The sequence below is a fragment of the Palaemon carinicauda genome, chromosome 2, assembly GCF_036898095.1.
Source record: "Palaemon carinicauda isolate YSFRI2023 chromosome 2, ASM3689809v2, whole genome shotgun sequence".
Lineage (NCBI taxonomy): Eukaryota > Metazoa > Arthropoda > Malacostraca > Decapoda > Palaemonidae > Palaemon > Palaemon carinicauda.
The window spans coordinates 109,033,315-109,058,812 of record NC_090726.1 but is presented as its reverse complement, the minus strand read 5'-3'; the positions used below and the strand labels follow the sequence as shown (position 1 = coordinate 109,058,812).

The following is a 25,498-nucleotide window of genomic DNA, read 5'->3' as shown; positions in this document are numbered from 1 at the left end:
AGTATCATTGTAAATTCCATATACAGTGATGCCTCAGGATACGAAAGTAATCCGTTCAGGATACGGTTTCGTATCCTGATTTTTTCGTATCCTGAGTCGCGTTTTACATGTAAATAGCCTAATCCGTTCCAAGCCTTACAAAAAGTCACCTTTTCTTTCATAAACACGCTAAACTGTAGTAATAAACATGCAATGCAGCCATTTCTATCATTCAATAATTAACCCAACCATTAAAAACAGCCTAATCCATTCCAGAAACCACTATGAGATTATTCAATAATGTAGTTATAGCCTAGTTATCCCCTCCAAGCCCTAAGAAAACGGTCCATTTTCTTTACTACTGTATAAAAGTTACGGTACTGTATGTAAAGCATTTGGATCAGTGAAGGTGTACTGTTACCTGTACACCTAAATTAAGGGTTGATACCCTGAAAAAAAAGGTGCTGTACTCTCGGCGACGAGTTGGGATCTCGCAAGCTTTTCGTATCCTGAAAATTTTTTCGTATACTGGGGCATAAAAATTTTCGTATCGCTTTTCGTATCCTGAATTTTTCGTAAGCAGAAACTTTCGTATCCAGAGGTATCACTGTATTGAATATTCCTTCCCACTCTTATCCATACATTAATGGGTCAGTTGTCTGAAGCACCCTCTCCAATGTCTTTTATCAAAGGCCTCCTCTTCCACCAAACCTCTTGTCTCCATATCCTTCACCTCATCTCTCCATCTAATTCTCTGCTTCCCTCTTGATGTCCCCCCTAGCAGGTTCCTCCCAAACCTTCTTCACTCCTTCCCCACTAGCCATCCTTAACACATGCTTACACCATCTCAGTCACGACACTATTATTGCCTCTGTAATCTTTACTATGCCTACTATTCTTTTTATTTCATCATTTTCCAATCTTTCAAGGAGTGATATTCCCATAACTTACCTTGGCCTTCTCACCTCTGTTCTCTCAAGCTTTGCTTCCTATTTTCATCTTAGAGCCCTTGTTTCCAATCCATACATAAACATAGGTCATATTACTGTGCTATAGGTCTTGACATTTAGGTTGATTGGAATTTTATCACGTACCGCTCCTGCTACCTCCCTCCACTTTCCCCAGGCTGCTTTTAACCTAATCTCAACTTCAGCCTCAAATCCTCCCTTCTGACTTACACCAGAACCCAAGTATCTAAATTGTTCCACCCATTTTATAACTGAGCCTCTACTTTCATGCATGGCTATCCTGTCCCTACCTTCCTTACTATTCACCATAATTTCAGTCTTATCTATATTTACCCTCTAGGTACCCCTCTCCAAAGTTTCTTGCCACTCTACAACTCCTTTCTTTAAGTCTCCCTTATTTTCAGTGGTAATCATTAATTCACACAACAATTCCTTTCTGATGTTTTCACTGAACACATCCATGACTACCACCAATAAAAATGGACTTATTTCTGACCTCTGGTGTAATCTAACACTAACCTCAAAGGTTAGAATTTCCTCAACTGCTTTTAAAACTTTAGTCCTAGTTCTTTTGTACATCTTCTCTACCATTCTAACCAACTTATCCAGGACTTTCCTCTTCATCAAGCACCAAATCATCACTTCTCATGGTATTCTATCATAAGCCTACTCTAGATCTACAGAAGAATTTATGTTTTCCCTCTAGCCTTTTCTCCTGCCACTTTCTTAATATAAAGATGGTAGCCACAGTCCCTCTCCCCTCATGGATCCATACTGCTGTTTCACAATCTTTACAATCTCTCTCAATCTCTTATCTAATACCTTGTGTAAAAAATTTCTAAACATGCTGTTAGTTTAATTCCCCTGTAGTTACCACATTCCATGACATATCCTCTCCTCTTAGATATAAATACCATTATAGACTCTCCTCCAAGTCTTTAAGCATTATTTCCTCTTCCTATATTGCTCTTAATAAATCCAGCATCCATTCTTCCCACTCTGTAGCTATACTCATTTTTTTTCAACAGTGGCTCATTTGCACTCGCTCACAGGGGTGCCCTTTTAGCTCGGTAAAGATTCCTACTAGCTAATTGATGGCAAGTATTTTTTCTGAATAACATCATTGTTTTCAAATAATTACAGAGTATTGTGAATCAAAACTTATATACTGACCTAAATTTCACCCTCAGATATAAGGTTTTATCAATAAATAATGTTAATGAATAAAAAAATTATGAGTATTCTGAAGGTAAGTCTAAATTTGATAACTACACCCACTGAAGTAAAAAACAGGAGCTTGCTTTCAAATGCACACTGCATAATTTTGTAACTTTTCAAATATTTTAACACAAATTGAGATGAATTACACTAGCAGAAGAAAAAGATGTTGTAAACTTCCATTGAATACCAGCATCTACTAAAAACATGGAATTAATAAAACTCATAATTGGTGAAAACTTGTAGGCGAGGTAAAAGGAACAGCCTACTGTCAAATTGTGGATGAAAAGGAAAGGGAGGGGTATCACGGTTGTAACTCTGTGACATTATGAATTCCTTTAATTGCCACCCCACTCACACCTGCAATAGTAATGGGAGGACACCTTTTTTTATTTTGGCTCGGAAGAGAACAAACGGTCTGTTATTTTCTCCAACAAAACCTTTATTCGGTTAATACGAATAAAGCAGCTGCCCTAAAAGCTTAAAAAACTTTCCCTCTTTCTTTTTCATAGTTTTTCATAGTGTGCGGCCTTGGAGATTGACCATTTGGGTTTGTCCTAGCATAAAAGGCACCTTCAAGCTAGCTTTGGAGAGTGATCCTCGAGGTCTTTCTCCAGCATGTAGGGGTCACTCCTGTGGGCAGGCATCTCCTTGTGATGAGTGTAGGGGATGATTGCCCTTTCAGTGGCAACAGTTTGGTAGGCAATGGAAGAAGAATGCAAAGAGAACTCTTCCCCTTCGATTTCATCCTCGAAGGTGAAGAAACCTCGCCGTCTGACTCAGACTGCTTGTGCCCTTCACACTGACTTTGCTCGATTGATCTCCCCTGGAGATTGATCAAGTATGAGTGGTGGCCCTTTGACCCCAGATAACCTTGCAGCCCTGAAGTCTCCGTTGCTTCCCCTAGAGAGATAGTGACGACATCGGTCGTTGACGAGTCTCTCTCCGCTGACGCTTTGCATTGGCTCCACCCTTCCTTGAGGATTGTTGGTTCCCTATGTAAGGAACGTTTGCCTGACCTCCTTCAGTTGTGGATACAGCTGGAGTGCATAGCTGCCTCCCCAGTGGTTTATTTTGATCCTCTCCCTTGAGAGACTGTAGATATTGTACTGAAAGTCACTTGTGTCTGACCGTTCTGACCTCAGTGTCAGCTAATCCATCCTACGTTCGTTCTGCTTCAGTGGACGAAAAACGTGAGCAGATGCAGATAAGTACCCTTCGGGATCACTTGACGAGTTACGGTACGTTATGGCAGTCACCATCTCTACCTCCTCCCCTACCGTCTGTCTCTTACTGCGTAGCAATTCATGCACCTGTGTGTGTGTGTTTGTGCATACGCACACGAGTGTGTTTGTATCAATATTTGTTTTAGTTAATAAAGGAATTCAGATTAGCTGTTATTACTTTCTTAGTTACATTTAATTGTTTTTCAACTCGTTGACGCTGTTAAAAATCATATGTACTGTAAACACATTTTTGTTTAATCTCTCTCTCTCTCTCTCTCTCTCTCTCTCTCGGAAAAAAATAATAGACGTCTCTAACACTAAAACAGCGAAGAAGAACGAGAGAGAGAGAGAGAGATTTTATTTAAAGAACATGTTAATGCTATGTTTAGAGAGAAACAGAAAAAGAGAGAAGACTTTTTTAAAAGAGCTTGCTAATGCTATCTTGGTTTTCTTTGCTTCACTTTTTTCTTTCTTTCTGTTCATCACGTTGGCCCTTCTCACAAATGATCTGTACCAACCGTGTTTCACACAATTGTACATAATTCCTTTTGTATATATTATGCTTGTATCTTCGCTCCTCCCTCGCACTAAAACGAACATGAAAATTCCTGTCTGGTTTTTCCTCTGTGATATTGTCTGTCTTGTGAACTTGTCATGTCCTGTTGCCTTGAGGTTTTGTATATATAACTCAGTCGTTTCCAATCTGCCTTTGATTTCACAACTCCTCTCTCGGCCCGTCACATTGGTGACCCCAGAAGTCGACTCGCTCCCACCGCCTTCCACCCCCACCCCCTCGCCCCTTCATCGTTGGTACTATGGCGGACTCTACGGCAGTTAGTGCTGCGGCCGCTCCATTCAAACTTTCATCGTTTGCCAGCGGAGAGGCGTTTGCTTGGTTTCAGCGCGCAGAAGTCCAGTTTCGTATCAGGGGCGTGACTCGCTCAACCACCAAAGCGGATTATGTTCTCGCGGCGATACCCGAGGACACCTTCCCAGAAATATCCGACTGGCTTTGTGAACAAGGAGACACCCCAATAGCGTATGACGACCTCAAATCATACCTTCTGCAGCAGTACTCGCCGTCGCCAGCCGCCCGTATAGCAAAGCTTTTTCAGCTCTCGCAACAACCGTTGGGGGACCAAAGGGCTTCGCTTGCCCTCAGGGAAATGACCAGTATCGCTCGCCTTCAACCTGCCGCAGACGGCTCTCCTCGTGAGGTGAACCTACTCCGTGCCCTTTGGATACGCCGGTTACCTGAACCTGTGCGCGCTGCCATACCCGATGTCGATAGTTTACCCATAAAGGACTTGATGACCAAAGCCGACGCCCTTATGGACAGCCACTTCAAGACCTCCATCAACGCCTCCACCCCTGACGACGAGGATGCCTATTCAACGTCAACCGAAGCTGACATGAATGCCGTAGGACATACACGCCTACCCCGTGACGTGCCGAAGCGGCGACAAAGCCGCCCACCACCCACCAATCGCTCGCGCCCCAACGAACGACTTCTACAGCCACTTACTACCTCCCATCCGCCGCAGTTTTGCTACTACCACTTCAGATTCGGGGCAACCGCGAAGAAATGTGCCACAGATTGTCAGTGGCCAAAAAACGTGTAAGTAGGCCATTGCTTGTGGCGGTGGCCTCCCATGTTTCTAATCTTTTCTTTTTACAGGATGCAGGAACGGGCGTGCGATTTTTGGTAGACACGGGTGCTTGTCGTTCTCTTTTGCCAAGGAAACTCTTCAAGGCACAACGTAGTCTGTCTACATCTGCCGACGTCCGCTTGGTAGCTGCCAACGGATCTGCGATACACACCTACGGTTACGAGAGCCTCACATTATCGTTCGGAAACGGTAAATTCAATTGGAAGTTTCTCGTTGCTGACGTCACAATGCCAATCCTCGGCGCGGATTTCCTCTCTCATTTCCACCTTCTGGTCGATGTCGCCCACCGATGATTGGTCAACGCAGACTCGTACTTGTCGACACCTCTTCAACCCGACCCTCTAACCTCGCTCTCCACATCAGCGCACCCACGGATGCCTACGCCCACCTCCTCACGTCGTACCCGGAAGTTTTCCGTCCAGAACTTCGCCAAACGCCCACGGTTCCTGCCAAGCACGGTATTTATCACCATATCAAGACGACGGGACCCCCAGTCTTCGCAAAATTCAGACGTCTGGCACCGGAACGATTGGCAGCCGCCAAACAGACGTTCGCCGAAATGGAGAAAATGGGCCTTTGCCAAAAGGCCTCCAGCCCATGGTCGTCACCCTTACACATCGTTCTGAAGAAAGACGGCTCCCTCCGTCCGTGCGGGGATTACAGGCGCCTGAACATGCAAACAGAACCGGATCACTACCTCCTCCCGAACATTGCCGATGTAACCTCCTACCTGCACAAAGCAAAGGTTTTCTCTACGCTCAACCTCCTGAAGGGGTATTATCAGGTGCCTATGAACCCAGAAGACATCCCCAAGACCGCCATCACCACTCCGTTTGGCACATACACCTTCAATTACTCCTCTTTTGGCCTTCGTAATGCTGGGGCAATGTTTCAACGTCTCATGGATGGCATCTTAGGGGACCTCCCTTTCTGTGTATGTTATGTGGACGACATACTTGTGTTCTCCTCCTCAAAAGAGGAACACCTCCGTCACCTGCACATCGTGCTCGACCGCCTGCAACAAAACGGCCTTGTAGTCCAGTACGACATGTGTACCTTTGGCGCCAACGAAGTGTCGTTCTTAGGGCACCGTATCACTCCTGAAGGAGTCCATCCCCTCCCTGAGAAGGTAGCAGCCGTTCAGGACTTCCCCGCACCCTCGACCGTCAAAGCTCTGCAGGAATTCTTGGGCATGATCAACTATTATCACCATTTTTCGAGCAGCCATTGCCGCCACTCTTGCTCCCCTCTACGCCTCCCTCAAGGGCAAGCCAAAGGACCTGAAGTGGGGTCCCCTTCAAGAAGCAGCCTTCTGCAATGCAAAGAAGGCCCTATCAACTGCTGCGGCTCTCACTTTTCCTATCCTACACGCCCCTCTCCTTCTCTCCACCGATGCCAGCGACGTCGCTATTGGTGCAGTACTCGAGCAGGTGGTCAAAGGCTCGCCCCGTCCATTGGCCTTCTTCAGCAGAAAACTGTCCAAGGCAGAATCGGGTTATTCTACCTTCGATCGAGAATTGCTGGCGGTGCACTTGGCTGTCCGTCACTTTCGCCATTTCTTAGAAGGTACGCCCTTCGTCATTCGCACAGACCACATGCCTCTGGTGCACGCCTTCACTCGACAGTCTGATGCCTGGTCCGCCCGTCAACGCCGACATCGCTCCGCCGTGGCTGAATACAATTGCACCCTCCAATACGTCCGTGGGAAAATGAATCCCGTTGCCGATGCCCTGTCAAGAAACACGTTGGCTGCCGTTCAACTGGGATTGGATTACAACGCCCTGGCTGAAGCCCAACGACAGGATCCAGAGTATCAAGCTTGTAGGACATCCTGCACGTCCCTCCGTTGGGAGGATTTTCCCCTCGAAAACTCCAACACCACCCTCCTCTGTGACGTCAGTACTGGTAGACCGCGACCTTGGATTCCTGCTCCCATGCGCCGACAGGTGTTTGATTTCATCCACGGCCTTTCACATCCCTCGTGCCGTTCTACTGCACAGCTGCTGAAGGCAAAGTTCATTTGGCACGGCATTTCTAAGGATGCTAAGGATTGGGTCCGTGCCTGTACTTCTTGCCAAACTTCCAAAGTACATCGACACACGGATTCAGGAGTGGGCACCTTTCCTCAACCTCAGCGTCGTTTCGCACACATTCACGTCGACGTTGTAGGCCCCCTACCCACATCACAAGGACATCGTTACCTGTTTACCGTCATCGACCGCTCCACTCGTTGGCCTGAAGCCATTCCCATGGAAACTGCAACGTCCGCCTCATGTACATCTGCCTTACTCTCTGGATGGATTTCAAGATTCGGTATCCCTGAGCATATTACTTCTGACAGGGGAACCACTTTCACCTCTCAATTATGGACGTCATTAGCGAATCTCCTGGGCATCACCCTACATCAGACAACGGCCTACAACCCCGCTGCCAATGGAATGGTTGAATGTTTTCATCGCACCCTCAAAGCAGCTTTGATGTCCCGCTGCAAGGATTGCAACTGGTTTACTCAGCTTCCCTGGGTCCTCCTTGGACTAAGGACCACTCCTAAAGACGCCCTCGACGTCTCGGCAGCCGAAATGGTGTATGGCGACCCGTTGGTCGTCCCTGCCGAGTTTTTTCCTTCTACAACCTCCTCCGACGATCTCCAGCGCATACGTCACGTCGTGGGAAAATTTACTCCGTGCCGCCAGACTTACAAGCCCCCAGCAAAGCATCACATACCAACGGACTTGCACTCTGCAACGCACGTCTTCCTGCGCAACGACACCAGCAAGCCACCGTTAACGCCCCCTTACACGGGACCTTTCCTTGTGATCCGACGCAGTCCGAAAGCATTCCTCCTAAACATTCGGGGCAAAGAAGACTGGGTCTCCATTGATCGTCTAAAACCTGCTTATCTTCTGCCAGATGACCTGCCTACAGTTCGCCTCTCCAGATCAGGGCGCCCTATTTAACATGTACAGTATGTCATTTTTAGGGGGGGAGCCATGTACCAACCGTGTTTCACACAATTGTACATAATTCCTTTTGTATATATTATGCTTGTATCTTCGCTCCTCCCTCGCACTAAAACGAACATGAAAATTCCTGTCTGGTTTTTCCTCTGTGATATTGTCTGTCTTGTGAACTTGTCATGTCCTGTTGCCTTGAGGTTTTGTATATAAGGAGAGTGTTCCACAACAATATAACTCAGTTGTTTCCAATCTGCCTTTGATTTCACAATTCCTCTCTCGGCCCGTCACAGATCGTTGCCAACAATCTCTTTGTCCTTTATCCCTATCAACAAAAGGCGTTCTATCTCTTCCAGGGTATTGCTACGATGTCTTGTAATGATGGTGATCCCCTTCGATGGTTTATCTGCTTTAATGGCTGCCTTCTGCTTGATGATCGTCGAGATCATAGGCCTATTCCGGCCATATTGTTTAGCCATATCAGTCACATGCACACTGCTCTCATGTTTTTCTATAATTTCTTGCTTCAATTCTAATGAAAGAATTGCCTTCTTCCTTTTATTACCACTACCTGTACTGAAACTTAGCTTCTTAGGCACCATGATTATAGATAAAATCAAAAAGGAAATGTGAGAAAAGGAAGAAAATAAGCACTGTTAATAACAGACCAAACAGAGGACAACCACACGATACACACAAGAACAGAGAACAGAGCACTCGACGCTCAATGGCGTCCCTCCTACGTGCTGCCATCTACCCCCGTAAACAAGATTACATCGTACGTTGGAGCATTACTTCGGGTGTCGTGACAGAAATTTGGTCGAATTTTACTTCGTATGTTGGAAAATTCGTATGTTAGGACAATCGTATGTAGAGGTCCCACTGTATATATATATATATATATATATATATATATATATATATATATATATATATATATATATATATACACAGTAGGGTCCCGAATTACACGTGTTCTAATTACGCGATTCCTCAATTACGAGATCGATAGTTTTTAAAAATTAAATTTCCTGTATCTGCGAGGAGCATTCTAAATCCGCGAGTCAAGCACCGCGAAGCGTAGGAAATCTATTGTTTTCTTAATTGTATTGGGGGGGATGGTTCCCCGATGTCTGAGAAGGGGGGGGGGGGAATGTGAGAGAAAGATTTCTGTTCAAACATTTTAAGACTAGTTTTGGATGAAAAATGTTAAGGTTTGCCCATCTGTTGTGTGAACTTGTCGCTAGGCTAGCCTAACTGTCCAACACCTATATGTATAATATTCCATATTTGTACTATTTAATTTTTATACTTACGTTGTGATTATGGTGAAAAATCCTTATTCATTAAACTTTAAATTAAAAACCATCAAAATCAACAGTGCCATTTGAAATATTGAAAAGTTTCCCCCCAAAAAAATCAACAGAACAGCATCGTCATAGGAACACCTTTGTAGCTTTCGTGTGCAAGACTACCGCTATCATCCAGTAGTAGTGCGTTGTGCTCCGTTTCATCTAAATTGTTTGAAATACTTTTATATACTGTAGTACTTTTGAAACCAAAAATTAAATTAAATAAAGACTATTTTATATCATGCTACTGCCAAACATGTCACTACAACCAAACCCATTACTTTGTTTAGTACGTTCCATCGCCGATCGTAACGAACTCGCTAACCAATTTTAACATCTGTCTATAGGTTAACTTTTGCGGCAAAAGATATCTTACCAGGTACTATGTAATGATAATGTTATAATTAATGTTGTTTTATTTATCCTTAGAAAATCAAAATAAATGAAATATGAGCAATTTTGTTTCGTGTTTTTTTTTTTTTTTTTCTAAAAAAACGCCTCCTTAAAAGGAAAACTTTTTTTTTTACGTTTCATCGTCGATCATAAACGCATTTACTCCTGAAAGTGATATTGAAGAGCTTTTACTAAAGATGTTATTATAAATAAAGATTATAAATAGGTGGTAAAATATCTATAATTAAAATGTAGCAGCATCAAGAAATGTTGGGGTTCGCCCTTTACATAAGAATGTACTGTACATTGGATTAGACAGAACGTAGAAAAAATCAATTAGGGAAAAATCGGTATTCGATATCCTCTTCATCAACATCGTCAATCCGGCTTTTTATTTTTTTTATTCTCAGTCGCTAACTAGTTATCGCACTGCCAAGATCTGCACACATTCCGATAATTCACATTTGAAGGTTTACTGGGAGAGGATGGATAGAGAAAATACCGAACTATATAAAATGTTTTTTTAACCTGTTAAGCGTCACTCATGTGATAAACCGTTCACCACGATCTACTCGGTACCGCCTTCAACTGTATATTCCGTATTCCGTTCATGACTTTAATTGCCTTTTACAAGCCGTCAGTCTCGTGATATTACGTTTACTCGTATAGTAAGTATGGGATCACCACTTGGCAACACTCAGCATATGGGGACTGTGAATAGAAACTTATATGATGTCTGGCAACTATTTTTCTGAAGGTAGCTTGATGTTAGAAAACAGGTTTCCTATCAGTGCGCTCGGGTGTTCATGCATAAGTGGTTATTTGTTGTTCCTTTCGTAATGAACGGTCTAAAGAGGAAGGTTATTTCTTTAGATGAAATAAATGATATTCTTGTTGAGGAATTTGATAATGATAACCTGTTTGATAATGAGAGCATTAGTTCTGAATCCTCCAGTGATGAGTATATTGAAGAAACAAAATTTTCTTTCGATGCCGAAAGCGAAAATGACTTCTCATTACCGAATGACTGGACAACGAAATTTCACAAAACTATAAAGGGAAAGGAAACGCCGAGAGAGAGAGAGAGAGAGAGAGAGAGAGAGAGAGAGAGAGAGAGAGAGAGAGAGAGAGAGAGAGAATAAAGTGGATAAATAATGTACAAATGTATGACGAACATATTTGAAAACTATACAGGAAACGATATGGAGAGAGAGAGAGAGAGAGAGAGAGAGAGAGAGAGAGAGAGAGAGAGAGAGAGAGAGAGAGAGACTCTCTCTCTCTTATCCCTTTCCTTTTGTTGCTTATCCAGGCGTAAGATTTACGATTGAAGATAAAAAGTACCCATTAGAATATTCAGTATTATGTAGCCATTTGAAATGAAATAATAGTAGTATTAATTGTTTTTTTTACTCAACCATTTAATTAATATCCCTACTTTTAACTATAAATATGAATTATAAGCATAAAGAAATGATATTAACTTTGAAAAATTATCATTAGTGAAATGACCGCTCAGGGCAAAAAAAGCGTGACGGTACGTTAGCGGCAACCTGCTCCAGGGGGGACGCCTAGATGTTTTCTGGCAGAAAATTACGGTAGATTATCGTACAGCAGCCTAGTGCACACTTGCGCCTAGTGGCCGTGTTTACGTGTGGGAGTGTCATCATGGATATACAGTACTATACTGTAATTTTTAACTATTGCTAGATACTGTATCAAACCTTGAAAACCCTTTTTTGTTTTTTGTATCTATAGGAAATAATTCTACATCATTCGGAAAATACTGAAAATAGTAAGCTATGCATAGTACAGTAGTAAATACTACAGTCATAGAAAATTATCAAAACTTTAACAACTTTTTATTGTTTTATTTATCCATAAAAGAAATTTTGTACAGTATTTTATAAAAAAAAATCTATAAGAAGGATTTCTTACAGTATTGTTAAGATAAAAGCTACAGTATATATATATATATATATATATATATATATATATATATATATATATATATGTTTTATATATATATATAATATACATACATACATACATACATACACATATACATACACACACAGTGTATATACAGTATATATATAGCTAGAAAGCTAGAAATGGAGTGAAAAAAAATTGACGGGTAGGTTGCTGTTTGCCGCCATGATGTGTTTCGAAATATACGAATTTCCAATTACACGAGGCCTTTCATCGACCAAATTCTCGCATAATTCGGGACCCTACTGTATATATATATGTGTGTGTGTGTGTGTGTATGTACAGTATGTATGTATGTATGTATATATGTATGTATCTTGAAATTCACATTCTGTGTATACTGCTCTCCAGGAACATTTTTAACATGTAGTAATAAAAGCATAAAACTGCCAGCCAAGTTTTTGCCTTATTTTCAGAGTTGTAATTTCTTTATTGAATTTAGTTATTAATTACTTATTTTAATTTTTCATATCAGTGTGGTATCAAAAGCTGCAATCTTGTACTTTTTCTAAAAACTGTTGATGTTTTCTTTCCAGAAATACATTTGCCAAGCCAACCACTCTTTAGGCAGGAGACTGTTTAGCTATTTCATTTCTAAGTGGGATAGAGATAGTGTGCAAACTCATGGAGATGAAGCATCTGGAAATCTTATTTCTAAAAATGCATTCATATTAGCATCAATTCATGTCATAGAGCTTCTGTCAGATGCTGATCAGGTGTGGTTCTTCATTCAGGTATGGCTTTGTGTTGATTTTTAATATTTCTTCAAAAAGCTAATTTATTGATATTAATTCAGTGAGTTTCTCGTATGAACATGTTTAATGTTTTGAATATGTTAACTTTATTTATCGGTATTATTTGCAGATACAGTTTCATTTTATGATAAGGATTTATAATTTGTTTGTTCCCTCATTAAATACAAACCAACGCTATTTATAGGGGTATTACTTTTGGCGAAGTTTAAAGAAAAGCCATTAGATTTTTAGTAAGGGTTATTCACCCACCTGCTAGTTAGTGGGTGGGTGCGGGTTAGTAACTACCCCTCTTACTCGCACACCTGGCCATCGTTATGAGGACCGGCCCAGGACCTGAGGGCCACTACTGCAGGGCTTTTATGTCCTCCGTTGATAGGATCCGCACCTGTTATGTCCCGCTTGTAGAGGGGCGGTGCTGGGAGTGGTCTGCCTCTCAGTAGGAAAGGTTTGGGCGCCAACGGAAACAGAAGGCTAAAAGGGATTTGTCACCTTTGGGGTCTTCCTCAAAGTCAAAGAAATCCAAGGCTGCGGCTTCCTCTCTCCGACTTCCCTTCAAAGCTGTTCGGTCAGTTTCCTCCGGGGAACCATCGAATTGTAAGGTAGTCCAATTAACGCCAGGTCAACCCCAGTTCTCGAGACGGTGCTGCATCCCCTAGCGAAGCAGTCCCGTTCCTCCCCCCAGGGTAAACCTTGGATCTTTTTCTGATGTTTTTCAGGTGTGGCCATCCCTTGGCTTGACCGGCCCCCTTTGAAGAAGGCAATGTTGCAGCTCCTTCAACTTAGTGCTGAGAGGTAACGTTCATCATCCTCCAAGGCGGCTCTGTTGGTCTTACCGAGTGTTGACCTTCGTGATACTGAGGAGTCGTTTTAAGGGTTTGTGGACTGTGGCTAGATGTAGCATGCAGACTGCCTAGTGTCCGAATGCCGACCACACTCCAACATTCACTGCATAAAAAGATAAAATGTTGGAATACCCAGAAATCTGGGCAAAAAGTAAATAATCAAGGGTGAACTGGGCACTGGGCAAACACCCCCCCCCCCCCTTGATTTTATACTGGGCGAGGGGACCTAGTTAGAACTGTAGTTGCTTAATATTCTAGAGGTATGCCGTCTCACTTATTACTGGCATGTATGGAGTTCAATATAAATAGCAGGAGCATGCTTTAGAGGTAGGAGGTTTCTTTACTATATTTCAAGTTCTTTAAACATTACAAACATTAGGAGAGGAAAAAATAATATTACTAAAAAAAAAAAAAATTTGGTGGCTTAGAGGGGACAGAATTATGTAGGGGGAAGAAATGCTTACAGTTTACAAAAATGAGAAAAAAATTTATTTAATCCATTAGAGAAAAAAAATAAAGATACAATAATATGAGAAAGCAGGTCTTTAAAACCAGGAGAGACATAAATCCTGTAAATATTTACTCTAATATATATAAGTATAGTTAAACACCAATATAACAGTGTATATATTTGTGCTAAAATCAAATGTAATTTGACAGGTTAACAGTTACTCAGATTCCTCTTCTAAGCCAACATTTCTTCGGTGATATTTCATCACAGCTACTCCAGAGGCTTTTTCAGTGCTACAATCAGAAGGTAAATGACATGACTTGATTCCAAAATGGGTCATTGGGTGTGATCATCTCAGTGCTGACAAACCGCTGAGGGTATTGATTAGAGGACAGCCCACCAATACTAATGCTGCCAACTCCCATTTTACAGACCCTCTTCTAGTATCCTATGCTGTGCACTATTTATTCTAGAAATCACATAGTTTCACCAAAGTATAGCTGCAGTAATGTCAAAATGGGCTTCAAACAGGACTTCAAAATATCCAAATCGCTGAACTTCCTGCAATGAATCTGACAAATAACCTGAATCTGACAAATACACTTGATGATGTTCAATGTAAACACGTATCTACTCTACTTCTCACTGAAAGGTCCACTTACTGTAGACGTCAGGATGCCAGAAAACCTCAAATCAATCAATCAATCCGCTTACTTTCTTGCCAGTGTCCTGGGTCAACAAACTTCTGTCTTTGTTTTTTTTTTCTTGGGGCCTCGGACAAGAAAAAGGACACCATACAGCTAACACCAAGACCCCTGACTAGTGTCCCAATTTCCAAGCAGAACAAATTATTATCCTTGATTGCCTCTACTTGACTAAGTCTCAACACAGTGTCCAGTTCTGAACTGGCTTTGCTCAATCTTATGAGAAATTTTAACTTATGATCCCTGCTGAGTGCAGGGTGCTGTCACTGAAAAAACAAAGAAAGGGAGTCATGAAACAAATGGACAAAGAGCTTACACTAAGTTAAAGGAAAATTATAATTTGAAATTTGTATTTTCCCTAGATACAAAAAAAAATTAAGATTTTTTCACACAAACCCTTATCATTATTAGATCGTCTGCAGTCCCTGCCATCGATTCCGGTCCTGCCTCTTCCGCTCCCCCCATCCTCCACAAGTGTCTCAGTCTCTCATGCTGGTTGTCACTCTCCCTCTCTTATGAGTGAGAACCCCCATAGAGACACCCACCCGGGGACCTGCCAGAGATCATCCTGCCATGTAGTCCTCCCCTGCAGAGGTTCGTCATCATCAGCGCCAAACTCGTAGAGTTCGTAGTCCTCCTCACTGCCTCAGGCGCTCTCCTTTGCCTCTGGCATAGAGACGTATGTTTAGCTCGTCACCTTCATCTGCGCTAAATGATCCCTTTCGGTGGATCATCACTATCCAGGACCTCACCGCTCGCCCACTCTTCAGCTCTTGTCTCAGTCACAGCTCTCGCCCAGGGATCGTCAGCCATCCTGGCGAGTCTCGTCAGTCTCGTTATCTGCCTGCTGGTTCCCAACCTTTGCCTTTCCAATCAGACTCTCCTCAGACTCGCCGTTCGCCAGCCTTGGGGCGTTTGCCCATCTAACGCCTCTCTCTGAACTCTCACCATCGAACAGCTGTTCGTGGCTCGTCAGCATCCATAGAATCTCCTGATTCTCAGCCTGCTCATCAACTCGCATCTCGGGAATCTCCAACTGTTTGCAGTCCCTCAGCTCCTTGCCACGCGCCTGTTTCTTTTCAACGACCTACGAGTCTACTTTCTCCGGCTGCTAGTCAGTCTCCTACGGCTCATTGTTCACTGACGACTTGCTGTTCACCAGCGACTCGCTGATATCCTAAAAGATCGGAAGTCAACCAACAAGTCTCTTGCTGCTCGACGTTTGCTGACAACTCGCCGATCTCCTAAACAGTCGACAGGCAATCGGCATTCTCCTGCTGCTTGTCGTTCGCCAATCTCTTGACGCTCGCCAACTACGCGCCACTCACCAGCAGCTCATTGAGCTACAGCTACTTATCACTCTCTATGACTCATAGACGATCGCCAATCACCCATCGTTTGCCAGAACTTTTTCATTCTCCTGAATGTCGGCATTCGCCAGAACGTCGTAGGTCTACGGAACGCCGCTGTTCGCAAAAGAGAAAACAAGTTTCCAAGGCGACTCTTGGCACTCACCGGGACATTGGCATTATCCATCTCCCCATTTGCCTGTCCCTCATAGAGGCTCTTCTGCTCTCTCTCATTCCCACAAGCGCAGAACTTTGCTTTCTCCCAGGAGAACCGCTCACGACAAGGATGACTCCCGACAGTCTCCCCTTCAGGAAGACCCTACAATCCGGCCTGTTGTTTTCCCCCATAAGGATTAATCTACGAAGCCACAGCCTTCCGCCCAGTCATTGATTGTCTCATGTAAGGGTTCTTTCACAGAAACCCTCACCGTCGATCCTCTTGGGTGATCTCTCAGCCAGTACCGCCATGGGACAGGAATTGTGGTTCAGTGCCCTGATTAGGGCTATCCACCAGTCCTTTGTAGCATTTGTTCCTCCTATCCTTCCATCCAGGACACCTGGGATACCTCTGGAGAGGTCATCCTTGCCTCCAGTGGATCCAAGGCAGAAACCATGGTTCATCCCCCTCGAGAAGCCCCGGCTTCTTCCTCCCCGTGTAGAGGAAGCGAGGAATTACTGAACGGGCAGACTCTCCTAAGGTCAAACTGACACCAGTTCGAACATCTAAGCTGAGGCTCAGTATTGTCCTACCCACTCCTCCGCAAGTAGTCTCGCACCCTTCGCCAACTTTCCAAGAGTCTTCTCTCAGAGAGCATTCTCTGGTGGGTACCTTCCGTCCCTCTCCCTTTGAGGTAGTACCTCAAGAGCTTTACCCAGTCTCCAAACACTTGCAGGAAGTTGTCTCGCCTCCTGCAGGTGGGAAGCAAAGGGAAGATCATCCAAAACCTTCTCTCCTTGAAGTTTTCTTTCCTCCTAGGAAGTAGTCAAAGGATTAGAAGATCAGTCAGAGCTTCAAGGCCTTCAAAGGGTCCCAAGAGACCTTCTCCTGCAGGGCCATCTACTAGTGATCCCTATCACTCAAGGTACGACTGCGACCCACCCCGAGATGATGTCTCGTGGGTGGAAGATCTTGATGAGGATGACGACATTCTTCCAAAATCTGCTAGCCCAAGGCTATCAGAGGCTGAGCAGGAGGAGTCTGAGCACACCATCTGACAGGTCTTAGCCTGCAAGAGGGTCATCAATGAGTTGTTTGACCCAGCGGTAGCCCCTCAAGAAGACAAGACACGGTCCTTGACATGTCTGCAGCACTCAGAAGCCCCCCATGACCAGTGCAGCCTTTCCCTGGTCTTAGAGTCTGAAGGCGATCTCACAAGTCACCTACTCCTGCAGGTCTCTCCGGGCAGGCTCATCCTCAAAACTTCTTCTACCCCCTTTTGTACAGCAGAGGAGGTACTACGTGGTCTTCGATGAGCCGCTTCTGCTTGAGAGAGACTCTGGTCTGTATGTGTCGTTCTACGCTTCGAAGATCCTTAACCAGGAAATGGTAATGAAGTATGCTATGCAGGCTACTTCATTGCTGGACCTCTGGTTGGGGTCAGTGGGACACCTGATGAGGACTGGTCCAAGGAGAGCTCCAGGAAGATGATGGAAATCTTTCTGCTATCGGGAACTCAAACCACTGAGTTCCTAGCTCACTTAGTTGTAAACTTTTGGGCAAACACCACCACCAAGTCTCACACAGGGAGGTGAAGAGACTGAGGAACTCCTCTCTGGAGGGTTCGTTGTGATGAAGGAAGTCCAACTAGGACTCCCTTCTTCATAAGGCCTTAACGTCTCAGCCCTATAGACCACCACCTCCGCTAAAGAAAAAGAGCCTAAACCTCCAACGAATAAGACAGCAACTAACTTGGCTACATCGAAGGTGTTTAAGCCCTCTTCTACTAAAGATAGGAAAGGCTCCTTGTCCTCTCGTGGAGGGAAGAATCCTAGGGATGACAGCCGAGGCCGCAACCACTAGGATGGGCAATCCTCCCACTTGTCCACTTGTAGGGGGATGCCTGCATCGCTGCTGGCAGAGGTGGATGCCTGCATCGCTGTTGGCAGAGGTAGATGCCTGCATCGCTGCTGGCAGAGGTGGATGCCTGCATCGCTGCTGGCAGAGGTGGATGCCTGCATCGCTGCTGGCAGAGGTGGATGCCTGCATCGCTGCTGGCAGAGGTGGATGCCTGCATCGCTGTTGGCAGAGGTGGATGCCTGCATCGCTGCTGGCAGAGGTGGATGCAGCTCGGGGCCGAACCCTGGACGGTCTTCGTGATTCGTTCAGGGTATCCCATCCCGTTCACTCCTTCTCTCCCTCCACTGACCAAGGCTCTAGTTCCATCAAGCTCGTATGCGAAGGGATCCGCAAAAGAGCTGGCCCGGTCCAGACCGTGTTGGAGTAGGGCGCTCTCCAAGAGGTCCTTGACGACTCCCCAGGCTTCTTTAGTTGACTCTTTCTTGTGAAAAAGACGTCTGAAGGCTGGAGACCAGTCATCGACCTCTCAGCTTTGAACAAGTTTGTCAAACGAAAAACTCTGTTTAGCATGGAGACGGAAGACACAGTCAGACAAGCGGTAAGACCACAGGACTTCATATGTACACTGTGCCTAAAGGATATATACTGGTAGTCGTCGACTTAAGACGGAGATAAGGACCGAGAGATGCGACATATGTTGATCTTGACGTATGTTGAAGTAAAAAAGTGAAGTTTCCGTAGATTTACTACTGCGTTAGGATTTGGCAATCATCCAAGTCATATTTTATAAATATTTTCTTACTGTATATCATTATTTAATTTTCTTGTTCCATAGGATATCATATACTCTAAGAAAGTATTATTGTATTCTTTTTTTCAATTTCGGAAACATTTTAGCAACCAACAGTTACCAACTTTTTTGTTTACCTTTGGTTGTGAATGTCTGTGCTGTTGATCTGAAGGTCCCGCTGTAGTAGTTCGCGGACTGTGGCCAGACGTAGCACGCAGACTCCCTGTTGTCCGAATGCCAACCGCACTCCAACGTTCACTACACAAAAAGATAAGACGGTGGAATACCCATAAATCTGGGCAAAAGGTATACAGTCAAGAGAACTGGGAACTGGGCACCACCCCTCCCCTCTTTCAGAGTAAATTAAAACAAATTACAATTACATTCACTTACCGACTGCCAACGCAAGTGCCCGTGTTTTGCACAAGGCAAGGCAATCTTAACACACACACACACACCACCCCTCGTAATTTTTTTACTGGGCAAGGGGACCCAGCTAGAACCTCAAATTTCCCTATTTTCTTTTCTTTCCTTGAGCTTGCTGAATGAACAGGTACAGTAGTATGACCGTTGATCTAATTCTGGGGAAAATCAACAATCTATGATAATTAGCTCTGTCTTCTTTAGCTAAGATCTCTTCAAGCTTGAGTAAATTTTAAGAATTTTCGGAGAGAAAAATGACATTAAAACCATATGTAAAAGAAATCTAAATAGTTGGCTGAGAAGGGGACATATGCAGGCGAAGGAAATGCTAGGTTTTATAAGAAAAAAGAAAAAAATAATAATTTCATTCATGAGAGAAAAATAAAAATTACAATATTATCAAAATGCAGGTCTTCAAAACCAGAAGGAGATACTTAGATAACTCCAGGCAGAGCCTCGTAGGAATCAATCCTGTTAATCTACATACTGAATATACACAAGTATAACTAAAGACCAACATAACAGTTTATATATTTGGGATAAATTCAAATGCAATTTGAATGAGCTTGGGTTAAGATCGAAGCGATTATAAGACAAGGTTGCACATCTGACCTGTCACTGCATTCTCACCTTTCCATCAGAAAGACAAAAAGATATGTATTGTAATATATTAAGAAAAGGCTTATTATCTTCAGTGCTACACTCAAAAGGGACTGCTAAATGGCCTATCATATACAGTATTGTAACTTCCTAAAGCCATGTTACAAATATCTACCTATAGTACATTAATGAATACCACAGTGTGTACGTTGCGGTTGCCTGGGCGGTCCAATGATCTCACCAAGCAACACCACCACCGGTATATTGAATATCCTGACACAAAAGTCATCAGCAGCCACCTTGGCAGTTATAATCAAGACAAAGGTCCAAGCTGGTGGCATAAGAAAACTTCAAGCTTAATGGAGACAGTAATGTATTGTCTTTTTTTTTCTTTTTCTTTTTTTTTTTTCACTCAAGTGTCCACTGCTCTAATATTCAAAGAATCCCCCACAGTAAATCATTGCTTGCCCTCAATTAGCACTTTCAAAAGCAGAGGGGAATCCAAATCGCTCTCGCCACCTATCTTTGATATGCTTCAATACAGGATTCTTTAATTCAGATACTGTATCCAAATGATACTTATTGTTTCTGTATCTTCATCTTAAAATAAATTTCTAGAAGATGACCCCCACTGAGTGCATGACCTTGTCGCTCTGAGAAAAAGAAAGGGGGATTAGGAAATAAATGGACAAAGAGCTTACTATAAATTAAATTACGCTATATAAGAAACTTAAAAATAGAAAATTTAAAGCATTTGAAATTTGTATTTTCCCTAGATACACAAAAAAAATTTAAGGTTTTTTTCCACACAAACCCCTTACCAGTATTAGACCGCTACCGTACCGAGATAATGCACACATACAAATGGCATATTTTTTATATAATTTCTTGATATATTTGAAGTATGTTACAGGATATAGTTTTCATTTAGTTTGTTTATAGCAATTATTATTAAGCATACAAATATGTTCTCTCTCTTTTTCTGTGTGCGCACACGTATGGCTAGTTCATTTTAAAGCGTCAAACAGTATTTAAATTTTAGTTCATTATTAATCCCTCATATTCCACAAGAAATTATTGTGTTTAATTGTGGTTTATTGGAGCATGTTTGTATGCTATTTTTTAATTTCGGGAGCATTTCAATATTCAACAATTACTTTGGGGTTTACTTTTGGTAGGCCTCATCTGATTGTACGTACATAGCGTTTTTTATATAATTTTTTTATTCGAAATATCTTTGTAATGAATATTACATCAACATTAGTTACCATACGAATACGTTCTCTCTCTCTCTCTCTCTCTCTCTCTCTCTCTCTCTCTCTCTCTCTGCATTTTTATTTTTAATTCTCTGTTAAATCTTCACATTTCTTTGGACAACATTAGAAATTTTTTTTAATCATTACTCTATGTTTCGATTATGGGAGTATTAGTAACGCATCGAAAAGAAATCACTTGATTTGTCACTCGCCATCTGCCCGAAATATGATGCGTCAGACTTCTTTTCTTAAATTTACAGTAAGCAGGACTACAGTCTGCCCTCCTTTTTCATGATAGTTAGGTTACAGACATAAGCATGTAAAGGGAATTTTCGCGAATAAATGCTGCACTAGTGTGGGCTAACTCCTACTCTAAAAAGTCATTGCCCTTGCCACGAGCGGGTGCCCAAGCTGATGATTAACACATTAAATACTGCCTAATATTGTTTTAATTCGGTTTCTACAAAAGTTTATAATCATATATACAGTATACAGTACATTTGCACACATGTACACTACATACTACACTCAGTAAGGTTATAGTACAGTACTGTGCTAAGATAAAGTTTTACCGAGTTGTCATCATCCCCTTATTGTTCTGTATAACAAAAGTTGTTCCTATCTAGTAATACTGTACTGTAACCTAATACTCACTGATACTGTAGTGTACATTACTGTGACATATGTACAGTAATATTACTACAGTACAGCATAACTGTACTTACTGTAAGTGTTCTTTTTTCATTCAGATGACACGAAGCCTACGCCACTATGCATTTCTTAAAGCATGACGCAACTTCTTATGCGTGGTTTCTTGCGCAGTTTGTTATATCTGTACTTTCTTAAATAGAAATACTGCTTATTTATAAACTAAAACCTTAAATATCTCAATAATAATTGTTTCTTTTAAATAAACAAAGAAAAACCGTGTATTCGATTACTTTTCAACAGCTGATCTCTCTCTCTCTCTCTCTCTCTCTCTCTCTCTCTCTCTCATATAAAAGCTTAAAATATTTGAATTTGTTTTGGAAGCATTATTGCATTCTAGAAAATTAAGATTATTTCAATAATTAATTGTGCTTTAATAAAATGTTTATATACTTTTGTTTTAAATTTTGTGTGTATTTTATCAATCTAAGTATTTTGGGTGCTGTGATCAGATCAGCTGATACACATACGAATCAATAACCAAGAGTATTGTGTATATTTTTTCTTAACCTACTCAAAACATCTATGATATATAGTTAATATAGTATTACATAAGCACCAATGTGTTATAATGTATCATAATTTTCATGTAATAAATTTATAACTCATTACAGTATTAGATCTCTCTTATTTAATGTCAGGATGCCAGATAACTTCAAATAATTCATATTTCTCTCTCTCTCTCTCTCTCTCTCTCTCTCTCTCTCTCTCTCTCTCTCTGTACATCTACATTACACAAAACGCACACGGTGTAGTTAAAAACATTAAATTTTACTGTAAATGTTTGGTAAAGCAAACAATAAAATAGCCTACTGTAAATTATGTTGTGCACTAGGACATCAGAAATGTATCGCATGGGAATTGATGTGATTCATTTCGGATATCAGAGTGCACACTACCGAAATATTTGTTTGTAAATTAGTACCATGATGTACTGCTGGGTAAAGTACACAGTACTGCTTAACATAGTATATAAATTTGATTTAGAATATGGAATGGTTTACTTTACTGTACATACGAAAAGACTATTTATCACGGTAAAACATTGCATAGTCTTACATCTACATACGTCGACGGTCTCTCTCTCTCTCTCTCTCTCTCTCTCTCTCTCTCTCTCTGTATTAAATGAAATATTTGTTTCTTTGCAAAGTTGCTATTGAGGGTTTATAATCAAGCACCACAGAGCTAAAAACTATAAAATATCGTGCATCAGCAACATGAATGAAACTCCGTTTAACGTTATGCGATTCAGCTCATGGTACAAGTAAATCAAATGTAAGAGAAGCATTTCAAATAAAACTATTGAAATTAGTATGCTAAGTGGAAAATTATAGATCAAGTAATAATTGTTTCTTGTAGTGAATAGGATACAGTAGGCCCCCGCCATACGACATTAATCCGTTCCGGAGTTGGTATCGTAGGGTGAAAATGTCTTATGGCAAGTAATAGAATAGCTAATGCGTGAAAAACCCCTGGTAAAAACATTGAAAACTAGTATGTAACAAAGTACAATACAGTAGTATATTAAGCACTGTACTACAGTATACTTACAGTATATATAATATACAGTGATACCTCTGGATACGAAAGTTTCTGCTTATGAAAAATTCAGGATACGAAAAGTGATTCGAAGATTTTTATGCCCCAGTATACGAATAAAATTTCAGGATACGAAAACCTTACGAGATCCCAACTCTTCGCCGAGAGTAATTTTAAAAAGCGCTCGCCGCCAGACTTTGAACTTGGGTAGACTCACTTACAGCCTCCCGCTCACCCATTAGTTATCTCCCTACTCAGACGCTAGCTGACGCCATAAGATCCTGCTTTCCTATTGGTCGGCAACTATCCCAGCTTGCTTACGCATGGGCGTTCATCTCTCTCTCTCTCTTTTCGTTCCGACCGCGGTATCGGTAACAGACATTGTGTGCTTTCGCTTGTTTGACTTAGTGTTAATATACAGTACATTCGTACGCCACGTGTTATCGTTATTAAACATTCGCTACTGTGCACTGTATTGTATTAGTGTTTACTATACATAGTACTGTATATAACGTACGTAGTGTATTATATTACGTATTACTGTAGCCATGGGTCCCAAGAATGTTGCCGAAGGAAAGAAGAAGAAGACGATGCTCTCGATGGAGACGAAACTTGAAATCGTAAAAAAGTACGAGTCTGGCATGCGTTTAAGTGCGATCGCCAAGGAGTATGGCCGGAATCCATCTACGATAGGCACCATCCTGAAGCAGAAGGCGGCCATCAAAGCAGCAACACCTTCTAAGGGCGTCACTATTTTCTCCAACAAGAGAACCCACGTGCATGACGAGATGGAGAGGCTGCTTCTTGTGTGGATCAAGGACAAAGAGATCTCAGGAGACACCATCACTGAGACTACAATTTTCCAGAAGGCCTCCGCCATTTTCGGTGATCTCGTGCGTTCTCAGGCCGAAGAAGGGCAGGAGAAGGAACATCCCAGCAGGAACCCCCAGAGTTCAAGGCTTCTCGTGGGTGGTTCGAGAAATTCAAGAAAAGGACTGGCATTCATTCAGTGGTACGGGATGGGGAGGCAGCCAGCTCGGACACGAAGGCCGCCGAAGCCTTTGTTAAAACGTTCGACGAGTTGACTCTGCAGGAAGGCTACAGTTCGCAGCAAGTTTTCAATTGCGACGAAACTGGACTTTTTTGGAAGAAAATGCCTCGTCGGACGTTCATCACAGCGGAGGAGAAGAGGCTACCCGGACATAAGCCTATGAAGGACAGGCTTACCCTTGCTTTTTGTGCAAACGCCAGTGGGGACTGCAAGATAAAGCCCCTGCTGGTGTACCATTCAGAAAATCATCGAGCCTTCAAAGCCCACAAAGTCATCAAGGAGAACCTTCCTGTGATGTGGAGGGCGAATGCTAAAGCCTGGGTAACGAAGCAACTTTTCATTGATTGGGTGAATGTCTGCTTCGGTCCGACTGTCCGAAAATATTTGGAAGAAAAGCGCCTCCCTATGAAATGTCTGCTGGTGTTGGACAATGCTCCAGCTCACCCTCCTGGCCTCGAGGAATATCTTCTGGCCGAGTATTCCTTCATAAAGGTCCTATATCTACCGCCTAACACCACCCCTTTCCTCCAGCCCATGGACCAGCAAGTTATTTCAAATTTTAAAAAATTGTACATGAAGCATCTCTTCCAGAGATGTTTCCAAGTCACAGAGAGTACAAACCTCACTCTGCGTGAATTTTGGAAAGATCACTTTAACATCGTGATATGCCTCAAACTCATCGATCTCGCTTGGCAGGAAGTTTCGAGGCATACCCTGAACTCATCTTGGAGGAAGCTGTGGCCTGATGCTGTCTCTGCACGAGACTTCGAGGGGTTCGGGAAGCCTGGAGGCGAAGCCGAGATCGTTGACGATCCTGAACCAATTCAGCAGTCTGAGGTGGCTGACATCGTACATCTTGGTACAGTGAACCCTCGCTACTTCGCGGTTCGACCATCGCGGATTCACCACTTCGCGGATTTTTTTCATAACGCATGTATATACATATATCGCGGATTTTCCGGAAATTTCGAAAATACCGCGATGTGACCGATGGTGCGAGATTGGAGAAAGTAAGGAAAATTGAATCATGATTGATTTTCAATATAAATGAAACTTTGAGGAGCAACAAAGATATCATTTGTTAGAGAGATAGAGAGAGGTAAGGAATGGGAGGTAGTGAAAAGTAGCCCACAAAGAGAGAGAGGGAGAGAGAGAGAGAGAGGTAGAGAGAGGTAGAGAGAGAGAGAGAGAGTATGTGTGTGTGTGTGTTGATTTAAATGTAATAAACAGAAAAATTTGATAGGTTATAACACATTGGTGCTTA

General features: G+C 42.5%; 1 protein-coding gene across 3 annotated transcripts in view; it reads left to right on the top strand.

The window, feature by feature from the left end:
• Nucleotides 1-25,498, top strand: part of LOC137626247 (uncharacterized) — a 382,723-nt gene that overhangs the window by 140,539 nt on the left and 216,686 nt on the right. For all 3 annotated transcript variants that reach the window (XM_068357322.1, XM_068357330.1, XM_068357333.1), the window contains one exon: nt 12,286-12,483. In XM_068357322.1, the coding sequence (XP_068213423.1) occupies nt 12,286-12,483 (198 nt within the window). The remainder of the gene's footprint in view (nt 1-12,285; nt 12,484-25,498) is intronic.